Consider the following 19962-nt stretch of genomic DNA (forward strand, 5'->3'; position numbering starts at 1 on the left):
TTATTTCCCAAAGTAAACAGTCATTCCACTGTTTTAATGTAATTCATTTATTGTGTAAATATTGTATTTTTCGTATCTAACTGAAAACTCATAATTAACATTGTAACTATAACATCACAACTTGGTTTTCTTTAACACCATTTGTTTTGTGTTTGTTATATTGAAGTCATAAAAAATACCCAAGATGTAATAATAATTATTTTTTATATATATTCTTGTGCAGCGAATATGATCCATGCTTCGCCTCATGTTTTTGGCACCGTACCATGGAGGCCCACAGTGCCACTTCATAATAATCCATATTACCAAGGTTCTTATCCTGGAAACTCTCCACTTGCTGGACATTTGCCTGCTGCCAGTCACAGCCAGTTCATACCACTTCAGGTAAATATTTGCAAACATGTAATCAGTGAATTTTAGACTAGGTTTATTCTTAAAAGGACATTAACCCTTATATATTGGCTCTCCCTGGTAATACTTACCAGTGAGAACTCTGCAAAGGGATGTAGACATAACTGCCCACTTCCCTGGTTACCTGCATAAAGGTAGCCTATAAGCACCGCCCCTTCTATACATAGTCCTGTCCAGCTTGACTGTCATTTTTAGACATGATCAGACTTATATACTTAAAGGGACACTGTACCCAAAATTTTTCTTTTTTTGATTCAGATTAAGCATGAAATTTTAAGCAACTTTCTAATTTACTCCTATTATCAAATTTTCTTCATTCTCTTGGTATCTTTTTTTGAAATTCAAGAATTTAAGTTTAGATGCCAGCCCATTTTTGGTGAACAACCTGGGTTGTCCTTGCTGATTGGTGGATAAATTCATCCACCAATAAAAAAAGTGCTGTCCAGTGTACTGAAACCAAAAAAAAGCTTAGATGCCTTCTTTTTCAAATAATGATAGCAAGAGAACGAAGAAAAATTGATAATAGGAGTAAATTAGAAAGTTGCTTAAAATTGCATGCTCTTTCTGAATTTCAAAAGAAAAAATTTGGGTACAGTGTCCCTTTAAGGAAAGTTTTTTTCTGTGAAAAGCCCTATTGGCCACCCGCCTAAGAACAAGTCAATGAGCCATTGTTCTTCTTCATTGAGCACTTCTCTTTCTATGTACTGTTTAAATATGATTACTTATGCCAAATTTATGGGGTTTTTTCCATTCGGTTAAAATGAGTAAATAATCAGTAAAGGTGCATATAAAATATGAAAAAATATGTTTGCTTACTGCAGAGTTTGTGTTAACTTCATGTAGAAAATCAATATATTCTTTGATTTGGGGTGCCCAAATTTCTCTTAAGTGTATCCAGTCCTCTGGTAGAATTTGAAGAAGAATCTACCTGAGTTTTTCTATGATTTTAGCCGGAGTAGTTAAGATCATATTGCTGTTTCTCGGCCATCTGAGGAGAGGTAAACTTCAGATCAGGGGACAGCGGGCAGATTAATCTGCAAAGAGGTATGTAGCAGCTTATTATTTTCTGACAATGGAATTGATGAGAAAATGCTGCCATACCGATATAATGTAAACTCAGCCTTAAATGCAGTAGCAGCAACTGGTATCAGGCTGTCATGTATGTATATTTTACACTTCAGTATTCTGGGGAATGGCACTTCACTGGAATTATACTGTATGCATAAAACTTTAGCCTAATTTGCAGGGACTAGCAACAGGCTTTTTAATAACACTCAATTTATTAATGTTAAACGTTTTTTGCTGGCATGTAAAATCGTTTAATTTTCTGAGGTACTGGGTGAAAAAATGTTTTGGGCACTATTTTTTTCCACTTGGCAGTCGTTTTATTTAATTTATGACAGTTTACTGATCTCTCTCACTGTTATGTGTGAGGGGCCTTTTTTGGTGCTTTTGCTACGCATCAAAAAATTCAGTCAGAAGTTTATTGTCTTCCCTGCATGATCCGGTTCATCTCTACAGAACTCAGGGGTCTTCAAAACTTGTTTTGAGGGAGGTAATCACTCACAGCAGAGCTGTGAGATTGTAGTTGACTGTGATAAAAAAACGTTTATTTCTGTATTTTTTTTTTTTTTTTCTGCTATCAGGGTTAGTTATGCTTTGCTAATGGGAGCAATCCTTTGCTAAAATTGTGTTTTTTACAAAGATTTGATGCTATAACTTTTCAGTTTATTAATTTTCAACTGTCATAACTTTTTCTGTGCTTCTTATAGGCACAGTACGTTTTCATATTATAGTAAATTACTTGAAAAGTATTTCCAAGTTGCTAGTTTATTTGCTAGTGTGTTAAACATGTCTGATTCAGAGGAAGATATCTGTGCTATATGTGCTAAAGCCAAAGTGGAGCCCAATAGAAATTTATGTACTAACTGTATTGATGCTACTTTAAATAAAAGTCAATCTGTACAAATTGAACATATTTCACCAAACAACGAGGGGAGAGTTATGCCGACTAACTCGCCTCACGTGTCAGTACCTGCATCTCCCGCTCGGGAGGTGCGTGATATTGTAGCGCCGAGTACATCTGGGCGGCCATTACAAATCACATTACAGGATATGGCTACTGTTATGACTGAAGTTTTGGCTAAATTACCAGAACTAAGAGGTAAGCCTGATCACTCTGGGGTGAGAACAGAGTGCGCTGATAATATTAGGGCCATGTCAGACACTGCATCACAATTTGCAGAACATGAGGACGGAGAGCTTCATTCTGCGGGTGACGGTTCTGATCCAAACAAACTGGATTCAGATATTTCAAATTTTAAATTTAAGCTGGAAAACCTCCGTGTATTACTAGGGGAGGTGTTAGCGGCTCTGAATGATTGTAACACAGTTGCAATACCAGAGAAAATGTGTAGGTTGGATAAATATTTTGCGGTACTGGCGAGTACTGACGTTTTTCCTATACCTAAGAGACTTACTGAAATTGTTACTAAGGAGTGGGATAGACCCAGTGTGCCGTTCTCACCCCCTCCGATATTTAGAAAGATGTTTCCAATAGACGCCACCACACAGGACTTATGGCAAACGGTCCCTAAGGTGGAGGGAGCAGTTTCTACTTTAGCTAAGCGTACCACTATCCCGGTGGAGGATAGCTGTGCCTTTTCAGATCCAATGGATAAAAAGTTAGAGGGTTACCTTAAGAAAATGTTTGTTCAACAAGGTTTTATATTGCAACCTCTTGCATGCATTGCGCCTGTCACGGCTGCAGCAGCATTTTGGTTTGAGTCTCTGGAAGAGACACTTGAATCAGCTCCATTAGATGAGATTACACACAAGCTTAAAGCTCTTAAGTTAGCTAACTCATTTATTTCAGATGCCGTAGTACATTTAACTAAACTTACGGCTAAGAATTCCGGATTCGCCATTCAGGCACGCAGAGCACTGTGGCTAAAATCCTGGTCAGCTGACGTTACTTCTAAATCTAAATTGCTTAATATACCTTTCAAAGGGCAGACCTTATTCGGGCCCGGGTTGAAAGAAATTATCGCTGACATTACAGGAGGTAAAGGCCATGCCCTGCCTCAAGACAGAGCCAAACCTAAGGCTAGACAGTCTAATTTTCGTTCCTTTCGTAATTTCAAAGCAGGAGCAGCATCAACTTCCTCTGCACCAAAACAGGAAGGAGCTGTTGCTCGCTACAGACAAGGCTGGAGACCTAACCAGTCCTGGAACAAGGGCAAGCAGGCCAGGAAACCTGCTGCTGCCCCTAAGACAGCATGAATCGAGGGCCCCCGATCCGGGAACGGATCTAGTGGGGGGCAGACTTTCTCTCTTCGCCCAGGCTTGGGCAAGAGATGTCCAGGATCCCTGGGCGTTAGAGATCATATCTCAGGGATACCTTCTAGACTTCAAATTCTCTCCCCCAAGAGGGAGATTTCATCTGTCAAGGTTGTCAACAAACCAAATAAAGAAAGAGGCGTTTCTACGCTGCGTACAAGATCTTTTATTAATGGGAGTGATCCATCCGGTTCCGCGGTCGGAACAAGGACAAGGGTTTTACTCAAATCTGTTTGTGGTTCCCAAAAAAGAGGGAACTTTCAGGCCAATCTTGGATTTAAAGATCCTAAACAAATTCCTAAGAGTTCCATCGTTCAAAATGGAAACTATTCGGACAATTTTACCCATGATCCAAAAGGGTCAGTACATGACCACAGTGGATTTAAAGGATGCTTACCTTCACATACCGATTCACAAAGATCATTACCGGTATCTAAGGTTTGCCTTTCTAGACAGGCATTACCAGTTTGTAGCTCTTCCATTCGGATTGGCTACGGCTCCGAGAATCTTCACAAAGGTTCTGGGTGCTCTTCTGGCGGTACTAAGACCGCGAGGAATTGCGGTAGCTCCGTACCTAGACGACATTCTGATACAAGCTTCAAGCTTTCAAACTGCCAAGTCTCATACAGAGTTAGTACTGGCATTTCTAAGGTCGCATGGATGGAAGGTGAACGAAAAGAAGAGTTCTCTCTTTCCACTCACAAGAGTTCCCTTCTTGGGGACTCTTATAGATTCTGTAGAAATGAAGATTTACCTGACAGAAGACAGGTTGACAAAGCTTCAAAATGCATGCCGTGTCCTTCATTCCATTCAACACCCGTCAGTAGCTCAATGCATGGAGGTGATCGGCTTAATGGTAGCAGCAATGGACATAGTACCCTTTGCACGTCTACATCTCAGACCGCTGCAATTGTGCATGCTAAGTCAGTGGAATGGGGATTACTCAGACTTGTCCCCTACTCTGAATCTGGATCAAGAGACCAGAAATTCTCTTCTATGGTGGCTTTCTCGGCCACATCTGTCCAGGGGGATGCCATTCAGCAGGCCGGACTGGACAATTGTAACAACAGACGCCAGCCTGTCTGGAATTCTCTGAAGGCTCAGGGACAATGGAATCAGGAGGAGAGTCTCCTACCAATAAACATTCTGGAATTGAGAGCAGTTCTCAATGCCCTTCTGGCTTGGCCCCAGTTAACAACTCGGGGGTTCATCAGGTTTCAGTCGGACAACATCACGACTGTAGCTTACATCAACCATCAGGGAGGGACAAGAAGCTCCCTAGCAATGATGGAAGTATCAAAGATAATTCGCTGGGCAGAGTCTCACTCTTGCCACCTGTCAGCAATCCACATCCCGGGAGTGGAGAACTGGGAGGCGGATTTCTTAAGTCGTCAGACTTTTCATCCGGGGGAGTGGGAACTTCATCCGGAGGTCTTTGCCCAAATACTTCGACGTTGGGGCAAACCAGGGATAGATCTCATGGCGTCTCGACAGAACACCAAGCTTCCTCGTTACGGGTCCAGATCCAGGGATCCGGGAGCGGTTCTGATAGATGCTTTGACAGCACCTTGGACCTTCGGGATGGCTTATGTGTTTCCACCCTTCCCGATGCTTCCTCGATTGATTGCCAGAATCAAACAGGAGAGAGCATCAGTGATTCTAATAGCGCCTGCATGGCCACGCAGGACTTGGTATGCAGATCTAGTGGACATGTCATCCTGTCCACCTTGGTCGCTACCTCTGAAGCTGACTGCTTGGAAATTGAACGCTTGATTTTATCAAAACGTGGTTTTTCTGAGTCAGTTATTGATACCTTAATACAGGCTAGGAAGCCTGTTACCAGAAAGATTTACCATAAGATATGGCGCAAATACTTATATTGGTGCAAATCCAAGAGTTACTCATGGAGTAAGGTTAGGATTCCGAGGATATTGTCTTTTCTACAAGAAGGTTTAGAAAAGGGTTTATCCGCTAGTTCCTTAAAGGGACAGATTTCAGCTCTGTCCATTCTTTTACACAAACGTCTGTCAGAAGTTCCGGACGTTCAAGCTTTTTGTCAGGCTTTAGCTAGGATCAAGCCTGTGTTTAAAACTGTTGCTCCACCATGGAGTTTGAACTTAGTTCTTAATGTTTTACAGGGGGTTCCGTTTGAACCCCTTCATTCCATTGATATCAAGTTGTTATCTTGGAAAGTTCTGTTTTTAATGGCGATTTCCTCGGCTCGAAGAGTCTCTGAGTTATCTGCCTTACATTGTGATTCTCCTTATCTGATTTTTCATTCAGACAAGGTAGTTCTGCGTACTAAACCTGGGTTCCTACCTAAGGTGGTCACTAACAGGAATATCAATCAAGAGATTGTGGTTACATCTTTGTGTCCTAATCCTTCTTCGAAAAAGGAACGTCTGCTACACAATCTAGATGTAGTCCGTGCCCTGAAATTTTATCTACAGGCAACTAAGGATTTTCGACAAACGTCTTCCCTGTTTGTCGTTTATTCTGGTCAGAGGAGAGGTCAAAAAGCTTCGGCTACCTCTCTCTCCTTTTGGCTTTGTAGCATAATACGGTTAGCCTATGAGACTGCTGGACAGCAGCCTCCTGAAAGAATTACAGCACATTCTACTAGAGCTGTGGCTTCCACTTGGGCCTTTAAGAATGAGGCTTCTGTTGAACAGATTTGCAAGGCTGCAACTTGGTCTTTTCTTCATACTTTTTCCAAATTTTACAAATTTGACACTTTTGCTTCTTCGGAGGCTGTTTTTGGGAGAAAGGTTCTTCAGGCAGTGGTTCCTTCCGTATAAAGAGCCTGCCTGTCCCTCCCGTCATCCGTGTACTTTAGCTTTGGTATTGGTATCCCATAAGTAATGGATGATCCGTGGACTGGATACACTTAACAAGAGAAAACATAATTTATGCTTACCTGATAAATTTATTTCTCTTGTAGTGTATCCAGTCCACAGCCCGCCCTGTCACTTTAAGGCAGGTAATTTTTCCATTAAACTACAGTCACCACTGTACCCTATGGTTTTCCTTTCTCTGCATGTTTTCGGTCGAATGACTGGTAATGGCAGTTAGGGGAGGAGCTATATAGCCGCTCTGCTGGGTGAATCCTCTTGCACTTCCTGTTGGGGAGGAGTTAATATCCCATAAGTAATGGATGATCCGTGGACTGGATTCACTACAAGAGAAATAAATTTATCAGGTAAGCATAAATTATGTTTTTCACATACATCTGTAATGTTCCATTTATTACAAGATGTTTGACCTCAGCGTAATGAGTACTGTAAAATATGATTATGATGTGTTTAGCTCATCTGATACTGGAAACAATTTCAGAGCATACTACGCCCCAGATTACTATGCACACACCATGGATACACTTGCCCTTTACTAAAGCTCATAAGGAAATACACCTATCATCCATGGAGTTCTCATAATCATACAACACCTGTTTGAATGATTACCAGTTTCTTTCCTATGACATGGAGAGTCCACAATGTCATTACAATTACTAGTGGGATATTCAACTCCTGGCCAGTAGGAGGAGGCAAAGAGCACCTCAGCAAACCTGTTAAGTGTAACTGCCTTACCCATAACCCCCAGTCATTCTGTTTGCCTCTGTCAATGGAGGTTGTGCGAAGTTGGTATCTGAAGATTTAATCCTTTTATCGGTACTTTTCCCTGCAAGCAAGGATTGGGGTCTAGCTGTGTCCATGTCAATCTCTTGAGTAAGAGTAGTGGTGGCTTTTAGCAGTTAAAAGGTGGCGAGGAAGTCTTTGCTTTACTTTTAACATTTTGCTACCCCTTTGTGGAAATCCAGAGTTGGTTACTCTGTTCTTTCTTTTTCCTACAGGTCCATGGCAGGGAGCGTAGTGCCTGCCACACCTTGAGGATCAGCATCTTGAATGCAATAGGATCTAAGGTAAGTGCCTTTGCCTTTCTAGGTACAGGAGGGCTGCAGCACTTAAGTGGTTAAGCTTATTTTTACAGAGCTTTTCTGGGACTTAATAATCCTAATAGTGAAGGATTTATATTGGGGACACAATTTTTTATTTTCACAGTATGGCACATATCAGTATGACAGGCTAAGGGAAAGAGGCTATAATTACAGCTTATTTATAACCTAATTTATTTTTATTATATGATGGGAGTTTTTATTTCTCAGCCTGTCAGGCTCTGGATCATTACAGACATGAAACGGGGTAGACTTTTTCTTCTGTTATGTGTGATCAGTCCACGGGTCATCATTACTTCTGGGATATAACTCCTCCCCAACAGGAAATGCAAGAGGATTCACCCAGCAGAGCTGCATATAGCTCCTCCCCTCTACGTCACTCCCAGTCATTCTCTTGCACCCAACGACTAGATAGGATGTGTGAGAGGACTATGGTGATTATACTTAGTTTTTATAACTTCAATCAAAAGTTTGTTATTTTACAATAGCACCGGAGCGTGTTATTGCCTCTCTGGCAGAGTTTGAAGAAGAATCTACCAGAGTTTTTTTACTATGATTTTAACCGGAGTAGTTAAGATCATATTGCTGTTTCTCGGCCATCTGAGGGAGGTAAAAGCTTCAGATCAGGGGACAGCGGGCAGATGAATCTGCATTGAGGTATGTAGCAGTTTTTATTTTCTGAATGGAATTGATGAGAAAATCCTGCCATACCGTTATAATGACATGTATGTATACTCTACACTTCAGTATTCTGGGGATGGTACTTCACTGGAATTACTCTGTAAAAAGTACATTAAACCTTTTAATAGGTATTTATTATGTTAAACGTTTTTGCTGGAATGTAGAATCGTTTGCATTTTCTGAGGTACTGAGTGAATAAATGTTTGGGCATTATTTTTCCACTTGGCAGTTGCTTGTTTTAATTGTGACAGTTTCGTTTCTCTCTCACTGCTGTGTGTGAGGGGGAGGGGCCGTTTTTGGCGCTCTTTGCTACGCATCAAAAATTTCCAGTCAGTTACTCTTGTATTTCCTGCATGATCCGGTTCATCTCTAACAGAACTCAGGGGTCTTCAAACTTCTTTGAAGGGAGGTAGATTCTCTCAGCAGAGCTGTGAGACTTATATATTGACTGTGATTAAAAACGTTGCTCTCTTATTTTTACGTTTTCAATTTAATTATTGTTACTTTACTAATGGGAACAAACCTTTGCTAAAAGTTGTGTTTTCAAGGATTGATGCTATAACAGTTTTTCAGTTCATTATTTCAACTGTCATTTAATCGTTTAGTGCTTCTTTGAGGCACAGTACGTTTTTATTAAATAAGATTGTAACCAAGTTGCAAGTTTATTTGCTAGTGTGTTAAACATGTCTGATTCAGAGGAAGATACCTGTGTCATTTGTTCCAATGCCAAGGTGGAGCCCAATAGAAATTTATGTACTAACTGTATTGATGCTACTTTAAATAAAAGCCAATCTGTACAAATTGAACAAATTTCACCAAACAGCGAGGGGAGAGTTATGCCGACTAACTCGCCTCACGTGTCAGTACCTGCATCTCCCGCCCGGGAGGTGCGTGATATTGTGACGCCTAGTACATCTGGGCGGCCATTACAGATAACATTACAAGATATGGCTACTGTTATGTCTGAAGTTTTGGCTAAATTACCAGAACTAAGGGGCAAGCGTGATCACTCTGGGGTGAGAACAGAGTGCGCTGATAATACTAGAGCCATGTCTGATACTGCGTCACAGCTTGCAGAGCATGAGGACGGAGAGCTTCATTCTGTGGGTGACGGTTCTGATCCAAACAGATTGGATTCAGATATTTCAAATTTTAAATTTAAATTAGAGAACCTCCGTGTATTACTAGGGGAGGTTTTAGCGGCTCTTAATGATTGTAACACTGTTGCAATACCAGAGAAATTGTGTAGGTTGGATAAATACTTTGCGGTACCGGCGAGTACTGACGTTTTTCCTATACCTAAGAGACTAACTGAAATTGTTACTAAGGAGTGGGATAGACCCGGTGTGCCGTTCTCACCCCCTCCAATATTTAGAAAGATGTTTCCAATAGACGCCACCACACGGGACTTATGGCAAACGGTCCCTAAGGTGGAGGGAGCAGTTTCTACTTTAGCTAAGCGTACCACTATCCCGGTGGAGGATAGCTGTGCTTTTTCAGATCCAATGGATAAAAAATTAGAGGGTTACCTTAAGAAAATGTTTGTTCAACAAGGTTTTATATTGCAACCCCTTGCATGCATCGCGCCGATTACGGCTGCGGCAGCATTTTGGATGGAGTCTCTGGAAGAGAACCTTAGTTCAGCTACGCTGGACGACATTACGGACAGGCTTAGAGTCCTTAAACTAGCTAATTCATTCATTTCGGAGGCCGTAGTACATTTAACCAAACTTACGGCTAAGAACTCAGGATTCGCCATTCAGGCACGTAGGGCGCTGTGGCTAAAATCCTGGTCAGCTGATGTAACTTCTAAGTCCAAATTACTTAATATACCTTTCAAAGGGCAAACTTTATTTGGGCCCGGTTTGAAAGAAATTATCGCTGACATTACAGGAGGTAAGGGCCACGCCCTGCCTCAAGACAAAGCCAAAGCTAAGGCTAGACAGTCTAATTTTCGTCCCTTTCGGAATTTCAAAGCAGGAGCAGCACCAACTTCCACTGCACCAAAACAGGAAGGAGCCGTTGCTCGTTACAGACAAGGCTGGAAACCTAACCAGTCCTGGAACAAGGGCAAGCAGGCCAGGAAACCTGCTGCTGCCCCTAAGACAGCATGAATCGAGGGCCCCCGATCCGGGACCGGATCTAGTGGGGGGCAGACTCTCTCTCTTCGCCCAGGCTTGGGCAAGAGATGTTCAGGATCCCTGGGCGCTAGAGATCATATCTCAGGGATACCTTCTAGACTTCAAATTCTCTCCCCCAAGAGGGAGATTTCATCTGTCAAGGTTGTCAACAAACCAGATAAAGAAAGAAGCGTTTCTACGCTGTGTACAAGATCTGTTATTAATGGGAGTGATCCATCCGGTTCCGCGGTCGGAACAGGGACAAGGGTTTTACTCAAACCTGTTTGTGGTTCCCAAAAAAGAGGGAACTTTCAGGCCAATCTTGGATTTAAAGATCCTAAACAAATTCCTAAGAGTTCCATCGTTCAAAATGGAAACTATTCGGACAATCTTACCCATGATCCAAAAGGGTCAGTACATGACCACAGTGGATTTAAAGGATGCTTACCTTCACATACCGATTCACAAAGATCATTACCGGTATCTAAGGTTTGCCTTCTTAGACAGGCATTACCAGTTTGTAGCTCTTCCATTCGGATTGGCTACGGCTCCAAGAATCTTCACAAAGGTTCTGGGTGCCCTTCTGGCGGTACTAAGACCGCGAGGAATTTCGGTAGCTCCGTACCTAGACGACATTCTGATACAAGCTTCAAGCTTTCAAACTGCCAAGTCTCATACAGAGTTGGTTCTGGCATTTCTAAGGTCGCATGGATGGAAAGTGAACGAAAAGAAGAGTTCTCTCTTTCCTCTCACAAGAGTTCCATTCTTGGGGACTCTTATAGATTCTGTAGAAATGAAAATTTATCTGACAGAAGACAGATTAACAAAGCTTCTAAATGCATGCCGTGTCCTTAATTCCATTCAACTCCCGTCAGTAGCTCAATGCATGGAGGTGATCGGCTTAATGGTAGCAGCAATGGACATAGTACCCTTTGCACGTCTACATCTCAGACCGCTGCAATTGTGCATGCTGAGTCAGTGGAATGGGGATTACTCAGACTTGTCCCCTACTTTGAATCTGGATCAAGAGACCAGAAACTCTCTTCTATGGTGGCTTTCTCGGCCACATCTGTCCAGGGGGATGCCATTCAGCAGGCCGGACTGGACAATTGTAACAACAGACGCCAGCCTACTAGGTTGGGGCGCTGTCTGGAATTCTCTGAAGGCTCAGGGACAATGGAATCAGGAGGAAAGTCTCCTACCAATAAACATTCTGGAATTGAGAGCAGTTCTCAATGCCCTTCTGGCTTGGCCCCAGTTAAAAAATCGGGGGTTCATCAGGTTTCAGTCGGACAACATCACGACTGTAGCTTACATCAACCATCAAGGAGGGACAAGAAGCTCCCTAGCAATGATGGAAGTATCAAAGATAATTCGCTGGGCAGAGTCTCACTCTTGCCACCTGTCAGCAATCCACATCCCGGGAGTGGAGAACTGGGAGGCGGATTTCTTGAGTCGCCAGACTTTTCATCCGGGGGAGTGGGAACTTCATCCGGAGGTCTTTGCCCAAATACTTCGACGTTGGGGCAAACCAGAGATAGATCTCATGGCGTCTCGCCAGAACGCCAAACTTCCTCGCTACGGGTCCAGATCCAGGGACCCGGGAGCGGTTCTGATAGATGCTTTGACAGCACCTTGGAACTTCGGGATGGCTTATGTGTTTCCACCCTTCCCGCTGCTTCCTCGATTGATTGCCAAAATCAAACAGGAGAGAGCATCAGTGATTCTAATAGCGCCTGCATGGCCACGCAGGACTTGGTATGCAGATCTAGTGGACATGTCATCCTGTCCGCCTTGGTCTCTACCTCTAAGACAGGACCTTCTGATACAGGGTCCATTCAAACATCAAAATCTAACTTCTCTGAAGCTGACTGCTTGGAAATTGAACGCTTGATTTTATCAAAACGTGGTTTTTCTGAGTCGGTTATTGATACCCTGATACAGGCTAGGAAGCCTGTTACCAGAAGGATTTACCATAAGATATGGCGTAAATACCTATACTGGTGCGAATCCAAAGGTTACTCCTGGAGTAAGGTTAGGATTCCTAGGATATTGTCCTTTCTACAAGAAGGTTTAGAAAAGGGTTTATCGGCTAGTTCATTAAAGGGACAGATCTCAGCTCTGTCCATCTTGTTGCACAGGCGTCTGTCAGAAAATCCAGACGTCCAGGCTTTTTGTCAGGCTTTAGCTAGAATCAAGCCTGTGTTTAAAACTGTTGCTCCGCCATGGAGTTTAAACCTTGTTCTTAACGTTCTACAAGGAGTTCCGTTTGAACCCCTTCATTCCATTGATATAAAGTTGTTATCTTGGAAAGTGTTATTTTTAATGGCTATTTCTTCGGCTCGGAGAGTCTCTGAGTTATCAGCTTTACATTGTGATTCTCCTTATTTGATTTTTCATTCAGATAAGGTAGTTCTGCGTACTAAACCTGGGTTCTTACCTAAGGTAGTCACTAACAGGAACATCAATCAAGAGATCGTGGTTCCTTCCCTGTGCCCGAATCCTTCTTCAAAGAAGGAACGTCTTCTACACAATCTGGATGTAGTTCGTGCCCTCAAGTTCTACTTGCAGGCAACTAAGGATTTTCGACAAACGTCTTCCCTGTTTGTCGTGTACTCTGGTCAGAGGAGAGGTCATAAGGCTTCGGCTACCTCTCTCTCCTTCTGGCTTCGTAGCATAATTCGTTTAGCCTATGAGACTGCTGGACAGCAGCCTCCTGAAAGAATTACAGCTCATTCTACTAGAGCTGTGGCTTCCACTTGGGCCTTTAAGAATGAGGCCTCTGTTGAACAGATTTGCAAGGCTACAACTTGGTCTTCGCTTCATACTTTTTCCAAATTTTACAAATTTGACACTTTTGCTTCTTCGGAGGCTATTTTTGGGAGAAAGGTTCTTCAGGCAGTGGTTCCTTCTGTATAATGAGCCTGCCTATCCCTCCCGTCATCCGTGTACTTTTGCTTTGGTATTGGTATCCCAGAAGTAATGATGACCCGTGGACTGATCACACATAACAGAAGAAAACATAATTTATGCTTACCTGATAAATTCCTTTCTTCTGTTGTGTGATCAGTCCACGGCCCGCCCTGTTTTTTAAGGCAGGTAAATATTTTTTAAATTATACTCCAGTCACCACTTCACCCTTGGTTTCTCCTTTCTCGTTGATTCTTGGTCGAATGACTGGGAGTGACGTAGAGGGGAGGAGCTATATGCAGCTCTGCTGGGTGAATCCTCTTGCATTTCCTGTTGGGGAGGAGTTATATCCCAGAAGTAATGATGACCCGTGGACTGATCACACAACAGAAGAAAGGAATTTATCAGGTAAGCATAAATTATGTTTTTTAAACTGTTACATTTTGCGCTCTTTTTTCTCTGTAGTATTGCACAGTTTTTATTGGGCCCACTCACGTGACCCGTACTTCCGGTTTTGCTGAGCTGTGGAGACCGATAGCAATCTTCTTCTTCTGTCAGAGTTACAGTGCTGGGAGCTAAGATGTGAATTCTCTTCTAGGAGTTTCTCAATATAGCCAAGTAATCTTCTTTTAGGATCGTCTAAAAGGAAAAGAAATATCTTCTAGGAGATATATTTTTTTCCCTTTACTAGTGGGGTGTTCCTCTTGGCTGGTAGGAGCCTCAGGCAATCTGAGGTGTTTCTTTTTTATTCTCTAACATATTTGTTTAAATTCTCTACCTTTTTATTTAATTTGATAAAAGTTTTATTTCCCTTGCTGATTTTATTTCTAATAGTGGGACTTAAACTCCTTAGCATGGACTCTGAACAGAATCAGTTCATTTCCATGGATAAATGTTTATTATGCTTAGAGGCCCAGATTGATCTTCCAATGCAATTTTGTTCCTCTTGTTTAACTAAAACTTTAAAATTTAAAGATAAATTACTCCTTTCTGAGCTGTCTCTCAGGATTATGCTGTGTGTGACATGCCTCAGCTTTCTCTATAAATGTCCCAAGCCTTAGTTGTTTCTCATACTTTGCCTTCTGTGTCCTCCTAACCACCTGGGGGTGTTTACCTTGGGATTTTGCTGCTCAGGTTTCCCTGCAGTAACAGCGGCTTTATCAGCTTTCCCTTCATTGGGTAAGCGCAAGAAAAAATCTAAATGTTTGCCTGATACTAAGGCTTCTGACTCTAGAACCGCATTAGCCACTCTTTATCAGTTGTCTTATGAGGAGACTACTTCAGTAGCTTCTGAAGGTGAGATCTCAGACTCTGACACTTTAGCAGAAAAATCTTCATAATTTGAAGAAGTAAATTTTAGATTTAAGATGGAACACCTCCAGTTACTATTAATGGAGGTCCTAGCTACTTTAGACGACTCTGAACCTTCGGTTGCTGCCAACCCTACCAAGTCTTCTAAACTGGATAGAGTTTTTGATTCCATCTTCTGAGGAAGTTTTTCCTGTTCCAAGGAAGATGTCTGAGATTATAGCTCAGGAATGGGATAAGCAAAGGGTTCCTTTTTCCCCTTCCCCGGTTTTTAAAAGAGGTTTCCTGTTGCTGACTCTATTTGTGACTCAAGGCGCACTGTACCTAAGGTATAAGGAGCTATTTCAACTCTTGCTAAGAGAACTACTATTCCTATAGAGGATAGTTGCTCTTTTAAGGACCCAATGGACAAGAAGCTAGAGGCTTACTTAAAAAAGATGTATGTTCATCAAGGACTACAGTGGCAACCAGCAGCAATTATCGCTACGGTTGCGGTAGCTGCATCTTATTGGTGTGACATATTGTCTGATCTCATTACACAGTAAACTACAGTAGAGGAGACCAGGATAATAGGATCAAAGCTCTTAATTTGCCAATATGCAGATAATTTGTCTGGGAGCTAAGATGTCTAGCTTCACAGTAGTAGCCTGCAGGGCTCTGTGGTTAAAATCTTGGTCTGACAATGTTTCTTCTAAGGCCAAGCTTTTGGCTTTACCCTACAAGGGAAAGACTTTGTTTGGACCTGGTCTAGCAGAGATCATTTCAGAGATTACAGGTGGAAAGGGATCTTTCCTACCTCAGGACAAGAAAAATAGACCTAGAGGTAATCAGACCTCTAATTTTCATTCCTTTCATAGCTTTAAGGGACCAAAGTCCTCCTCTTCCTCTTCCAAGGCAGATCTTCTTGGAAATCCAATCAGCTCTGGAACAAGGGAAAACAAAACAAGTAGCCTTCTGCTGACTCTAAACCAGCCCCCGATTCCAGTGTGGATCTGGTGGTGGGCAGGCTTTCTCTTTTTTTGTCAAGCCTGGATACGAGATGTCCCAGACCCTTGGACGGTGGACATAATATCCCAGGGTTACAGGATGGGATTTAAGTCTTGCCCTCCAAGTGGCATATTTCTCCCGTGAAGACTATCCTCAAACCAAATAAAGAGGGAGGCCTTCTTAAACTGTGTAAAAGACATATTTCTTTCATGTAATTAGCAAGAGTCCATGAGCTAGTGACGTATGGGATATACATTCCTACCAGGAGGGGCAAAGTTTCCCAAACCTCAAGATGCCTATAAATACACCCCTCACCACACCCACAAATCAGTTTTACAAACTTTGCCTCCTATGGAGGTGGTGAAGTAAGTTTGTGCTAGATTCTACGTTGATATGCGCTCCGCAGCAGGTTGGAGCCCGGTTTTCCTCTCAGCGTGCAGTGAATGTCAGAGGGATGTGAGGAGAGTATTGCCTATTTGAATTCAATGATCTCCTTCTACGGGGTCTATTTCATAGGTTCTCTGTTATCGGTCATAGAGATTCATCTCTTACCTCCCTTTTCAGATCGACGATATACTCTTATATATACCATTACCTCTACTGATTCTCGTTTCAGTACTGGTTTGGCTTTCTACTACATGTAGATGAGTGTCCTGGGGTAAGTAAGTCTTATTTTCTGTGACACTCTAAGCTATGGTTGGGCACTTTTATATAAAGTTCTAAATATATGTATTCAAACATTTATTTGCCTTGACTCAGGATGTTCAACGTTCCTTATTTCAGACAGTCAGTTTCATATTTGGGATAATGCATATGAATAAATCAATTTTTTTCTTACCTTAAAATTTGACTTTTTTTCCCTGTGGGCTGTTAGGCTCGCGGGGGCTGAAAATACTTCATTTTATTGCGTCATTTTTGGCGCGGACTTTTTTGGCGCAAATTTTTTTTTCTGTTTCCGGCGTCATACGTGTCGCCGGAAGTTGCGTCATTTTTGAAGGTTTTTTGCGCCAAAAGTGTCGGCGTTCCGGATGTGACGTCATTTTTGGCGCCAAAAGCATTTAGGCGCCAAATAATGTGGGCGTCTTTTTTGGCGCTAAAAAATATGGGCGTCACTTTTGTCTCCACATTATTTAAGTCTCATTATTTATTGCTTCTGGTTGCTAGAAGCTTGTTCACTGGCATTTTTTTCCCATTCCTGAAACTGTCATTTAAGGAATTTGATCAATTTTGCTTTATATGTTGTTTTTTCTATTACATATTGCAAGATGTCCCAGATTGACACTGAGTCAGAAGATACTTCTGGAAAAACGCTGCCTGGTGCTGGATCTACCAAAGTTAAGTGTATCTGCTGTAAACTTGTGGTATCTGTTCCTCCAGCTGTTGTTTGTAATGAATGTCATGACAAACTTGTTAATGCAGATAATATTTCCTTTAGTAATGTTTCATTACCTGTTGCTGTTCCGTCAACATCTAATACTCAGAGTGTTCCTGTTAACATAAGAGATTTTGTTTCTAAATCCATTAAGAAGGCTATGTCTGTTATTCCTCCTTCTAGTAAACGTAAAAGATCTTTTAAAACTTCTAATTTTTCAGATGAATTTTTAAATGAACATCATCATTCTGATTCTGATAATGGTTCTTCTGGTTCAGAGGATTCTGTCTCAGAAGTTGATGCTGATAAATCTTCATATTTATTTAAAATGGAATTTATTCGTTCTTTACTTAAAGAAGTCTTAATTGCTTTAGAAATGGAGGATTCTGGTCCTCTTGATACTAAATCTAAACGTTTAAATAAGGTTTTTAAATCTCCTGTAGTTATTCCAGAAGTTTTTCCTGTCCCTGATGCTATTTCTGAAGTAATCTCCAGGGAATGGAATAATTTGGGTAATTCTTTTACTCCTTCTAAACGTTTTAAGCAATTATATCCTGTGCCATCTGACAGATTAGAATTTTGGGACAAAATCCCTAAAGTTGATGGGGCTATCTCTACTCTTGCTAAACGTACTACTATTCCTACGGCAGATAGTACTTCCTTTAAGGATCCTTTAGATAGGAAGATTGAATCCTTTCTAAGAAAAGCTTACTTATGTTCAGGTAATCTTCTTAGACCTGCTATATCTTTAGCGGATGTTGCTGCAGCTTCAACTTTTTGGTTAGAAGCTTTAGCGCAACAAGTAACAGATCATAATTCTCATAGCATTGTTAATCTTCTTCAACATGCTAATAACTTTATTTGTGATGCCATCTTTGATATTATTAGAGTTGATGTCAGGTATATGTCTCTAGCTATTTTAGCTAGAAGAGCTTTATGGCTTAAAACTTGGAATGCTGATATGTCTTCTAAGTCAACTTTGCTTTCCCTTTCTTTCCAGGGTAATAAATTATTTGGTTCTCAGTTGGATTCTATTATCTCAACTGTTACTGGAGGGAAAGGAACTTTTTTACCACAGGATAAAAAATCTAAAGGTAAATTTAGGTCTAATAATCGTTTTCGTTCCTTTCGTCACAATAAGGAACAAAAGCCTGACCCTTCACCCACAGGAGCAGTATCAGTTTGGAAACCATCTCCAGTCTGGAATAAATCCAAGCCTTTTAGAAAACCAAAGCCAGCTCCCAAGTCCTCATGAAGGTGCGGCCCTGGTAGGGGGCAGATTACGATTTTTCAAAGAAATTTGGATCAATTCAATTCACAATCTTTGGATTCAAAACATTGTTTCAGAAGGGTACAGAATTGGCTTCAAGATAAGGCCTCCTGCAAAGAGATTTTTTCTTTCCCGTGTCCCAGTAAATCCAGCGAAGGCTCAAGCATTTCTGAAATGGGTTTCAGATCTAGAGTTGGCTGGAGTAATTATGCCAGTTCCAGTTCTGGAACAGGGGCTAGGGTTTTATTCAAATCTCTTCATTGTACCAAAGAAGGAGAATTCCTTCAGACCAGTTCTGGATCTAAAAATATTGAATTGTTATTTAAGGATACCAACATTCAAAATGGTAACTATAAGGACTATTCTGCCTTTTGTTCAGCAAGGGCATTATATGTCCACAATAGATTTACAGGATGCATATCTGCATATTCCGATTCATCCAGATCACTATCAGTTTCTGAGATTCTCTTTCCTAGACAAGCATTACCAGTTTGTGGCTCTGCCGTTTGGCCTAGCAACAGCTCCAAGAATTTTTACAAAGGTTCTCGGTGCCCTTCTGTCTGTAATCAGAGAACAGGGTATTGTGGTATTTCCTTATTTGGACGATATCTTGGTACTTGCTCAGTCTTCACATTTAGCAGAATCTCATACGAATCGACTTGTGTTGTTTCTTCAAGATCATGGTTGGAGGATCAATTTACCAAAAAGTTCATTGATTCCTCAGACAAGGGTAACCTTTTTAGGTTTCCAGTTAGATTCAGCGTCCATGACTCTGTCTCTGACAAAAAAGAGACATCTAAAATTGATCTCAGCTTGTCGAAACCTTCAATCACAATCATTCCCTTCGGTAGCCTTATGCAGGGAAATTCTAGGTCTTATGACTGCTGCATCGGACACGATCCCCTTTGCTCGTTTTCACATGCGACCTCTTCAGCTCTGTATGCTGAACCAGTGGTGCAGGGATTACACAAAGATATCTCAATTAATATCTTTAAAACCGATTGTACGACACTCTCTGACGTGGTGGACGGATCACCATCGTTTAGTTCAGGGGGCTTCTTTTGTTCTTCCGACCTGGACTGTAATTTCAACAGATGCAAGTCTGACAGGTTGGGGAGCTGTTTGGGGGTCTCTGACAGCACAAGGGGTTTGGGAATCTCAGGAGGTGAGATTACCAATCAATATTTTGGAACTCCGTGCAATTTTCAGAGCTCTTCAGTCATGGCCTCTTCTAAAGAGAGAATCGTTCATTTGTTTTCAGACAGACAATGTCACAACTGTGGAATACATCAATCATCAAGGAGGGACTCACAGTCCTCTGGCTATGAAAGAAAAATCTCGAATACTGGTATGGGCGGAATCCAGCTCCTGTCTAGTTTCTGCGGTTCATATCCCAGGTATAGACAATTGGGAAGCGGATTATCTCAGTCGCCAAACGTTACATCCGGGCGAATGGTCTCTTCACCCAGAGGTATTTCTTCAGATTGTTCAAATGTGGGGACTTCCAGAAATAGATCTGATGGCTTCTCATCTAAACAAGAAACTTCCCAGGTATCTGTCCAGATCCAGGGATCCTCAAGCGGAAGCAGTGGATGCATTGTCACTTCCTTGG

General features: G+C 41.7%; 1 protein-coding gene across 3 annotated transcripts in view; it reads left to right on the forward strand.

Annotated features, from left to right (window-relative positions):
- XRN1 (5'-3' exoribonuclease 1) overlaps positions 1-19962 on the forward strand; it is a 441443-nt gene that overhangs the window by 409756 nt on the left and 11725 nt on the right. For all 3 annotated transcript variants that reach the window (XM_053710017.1, XM_053710018.1, XM_053710019.1), the window contains one exon: positions 224-384. In XM_053710017.1, coding sequence (XP_053565992.1) covers positions 224-384 — 161 coding nt within the window. The remainder of the gene's footprint in view (positions 1-223; positions 385-19962) is intronic.

Source organism: Bombina bombina, chromosome 4, assembly GCF_027579735.1.
Source record: "Bombina bombina isolate aBomBom1 chromosome 4, aBomBom1.pri, whole genome shotgun sequence".
NCBI lineage: Eukaryota > Metazoa > Chordata > Amphibia > Anura > Bombinatoridae > Bombina > Bombina bombina.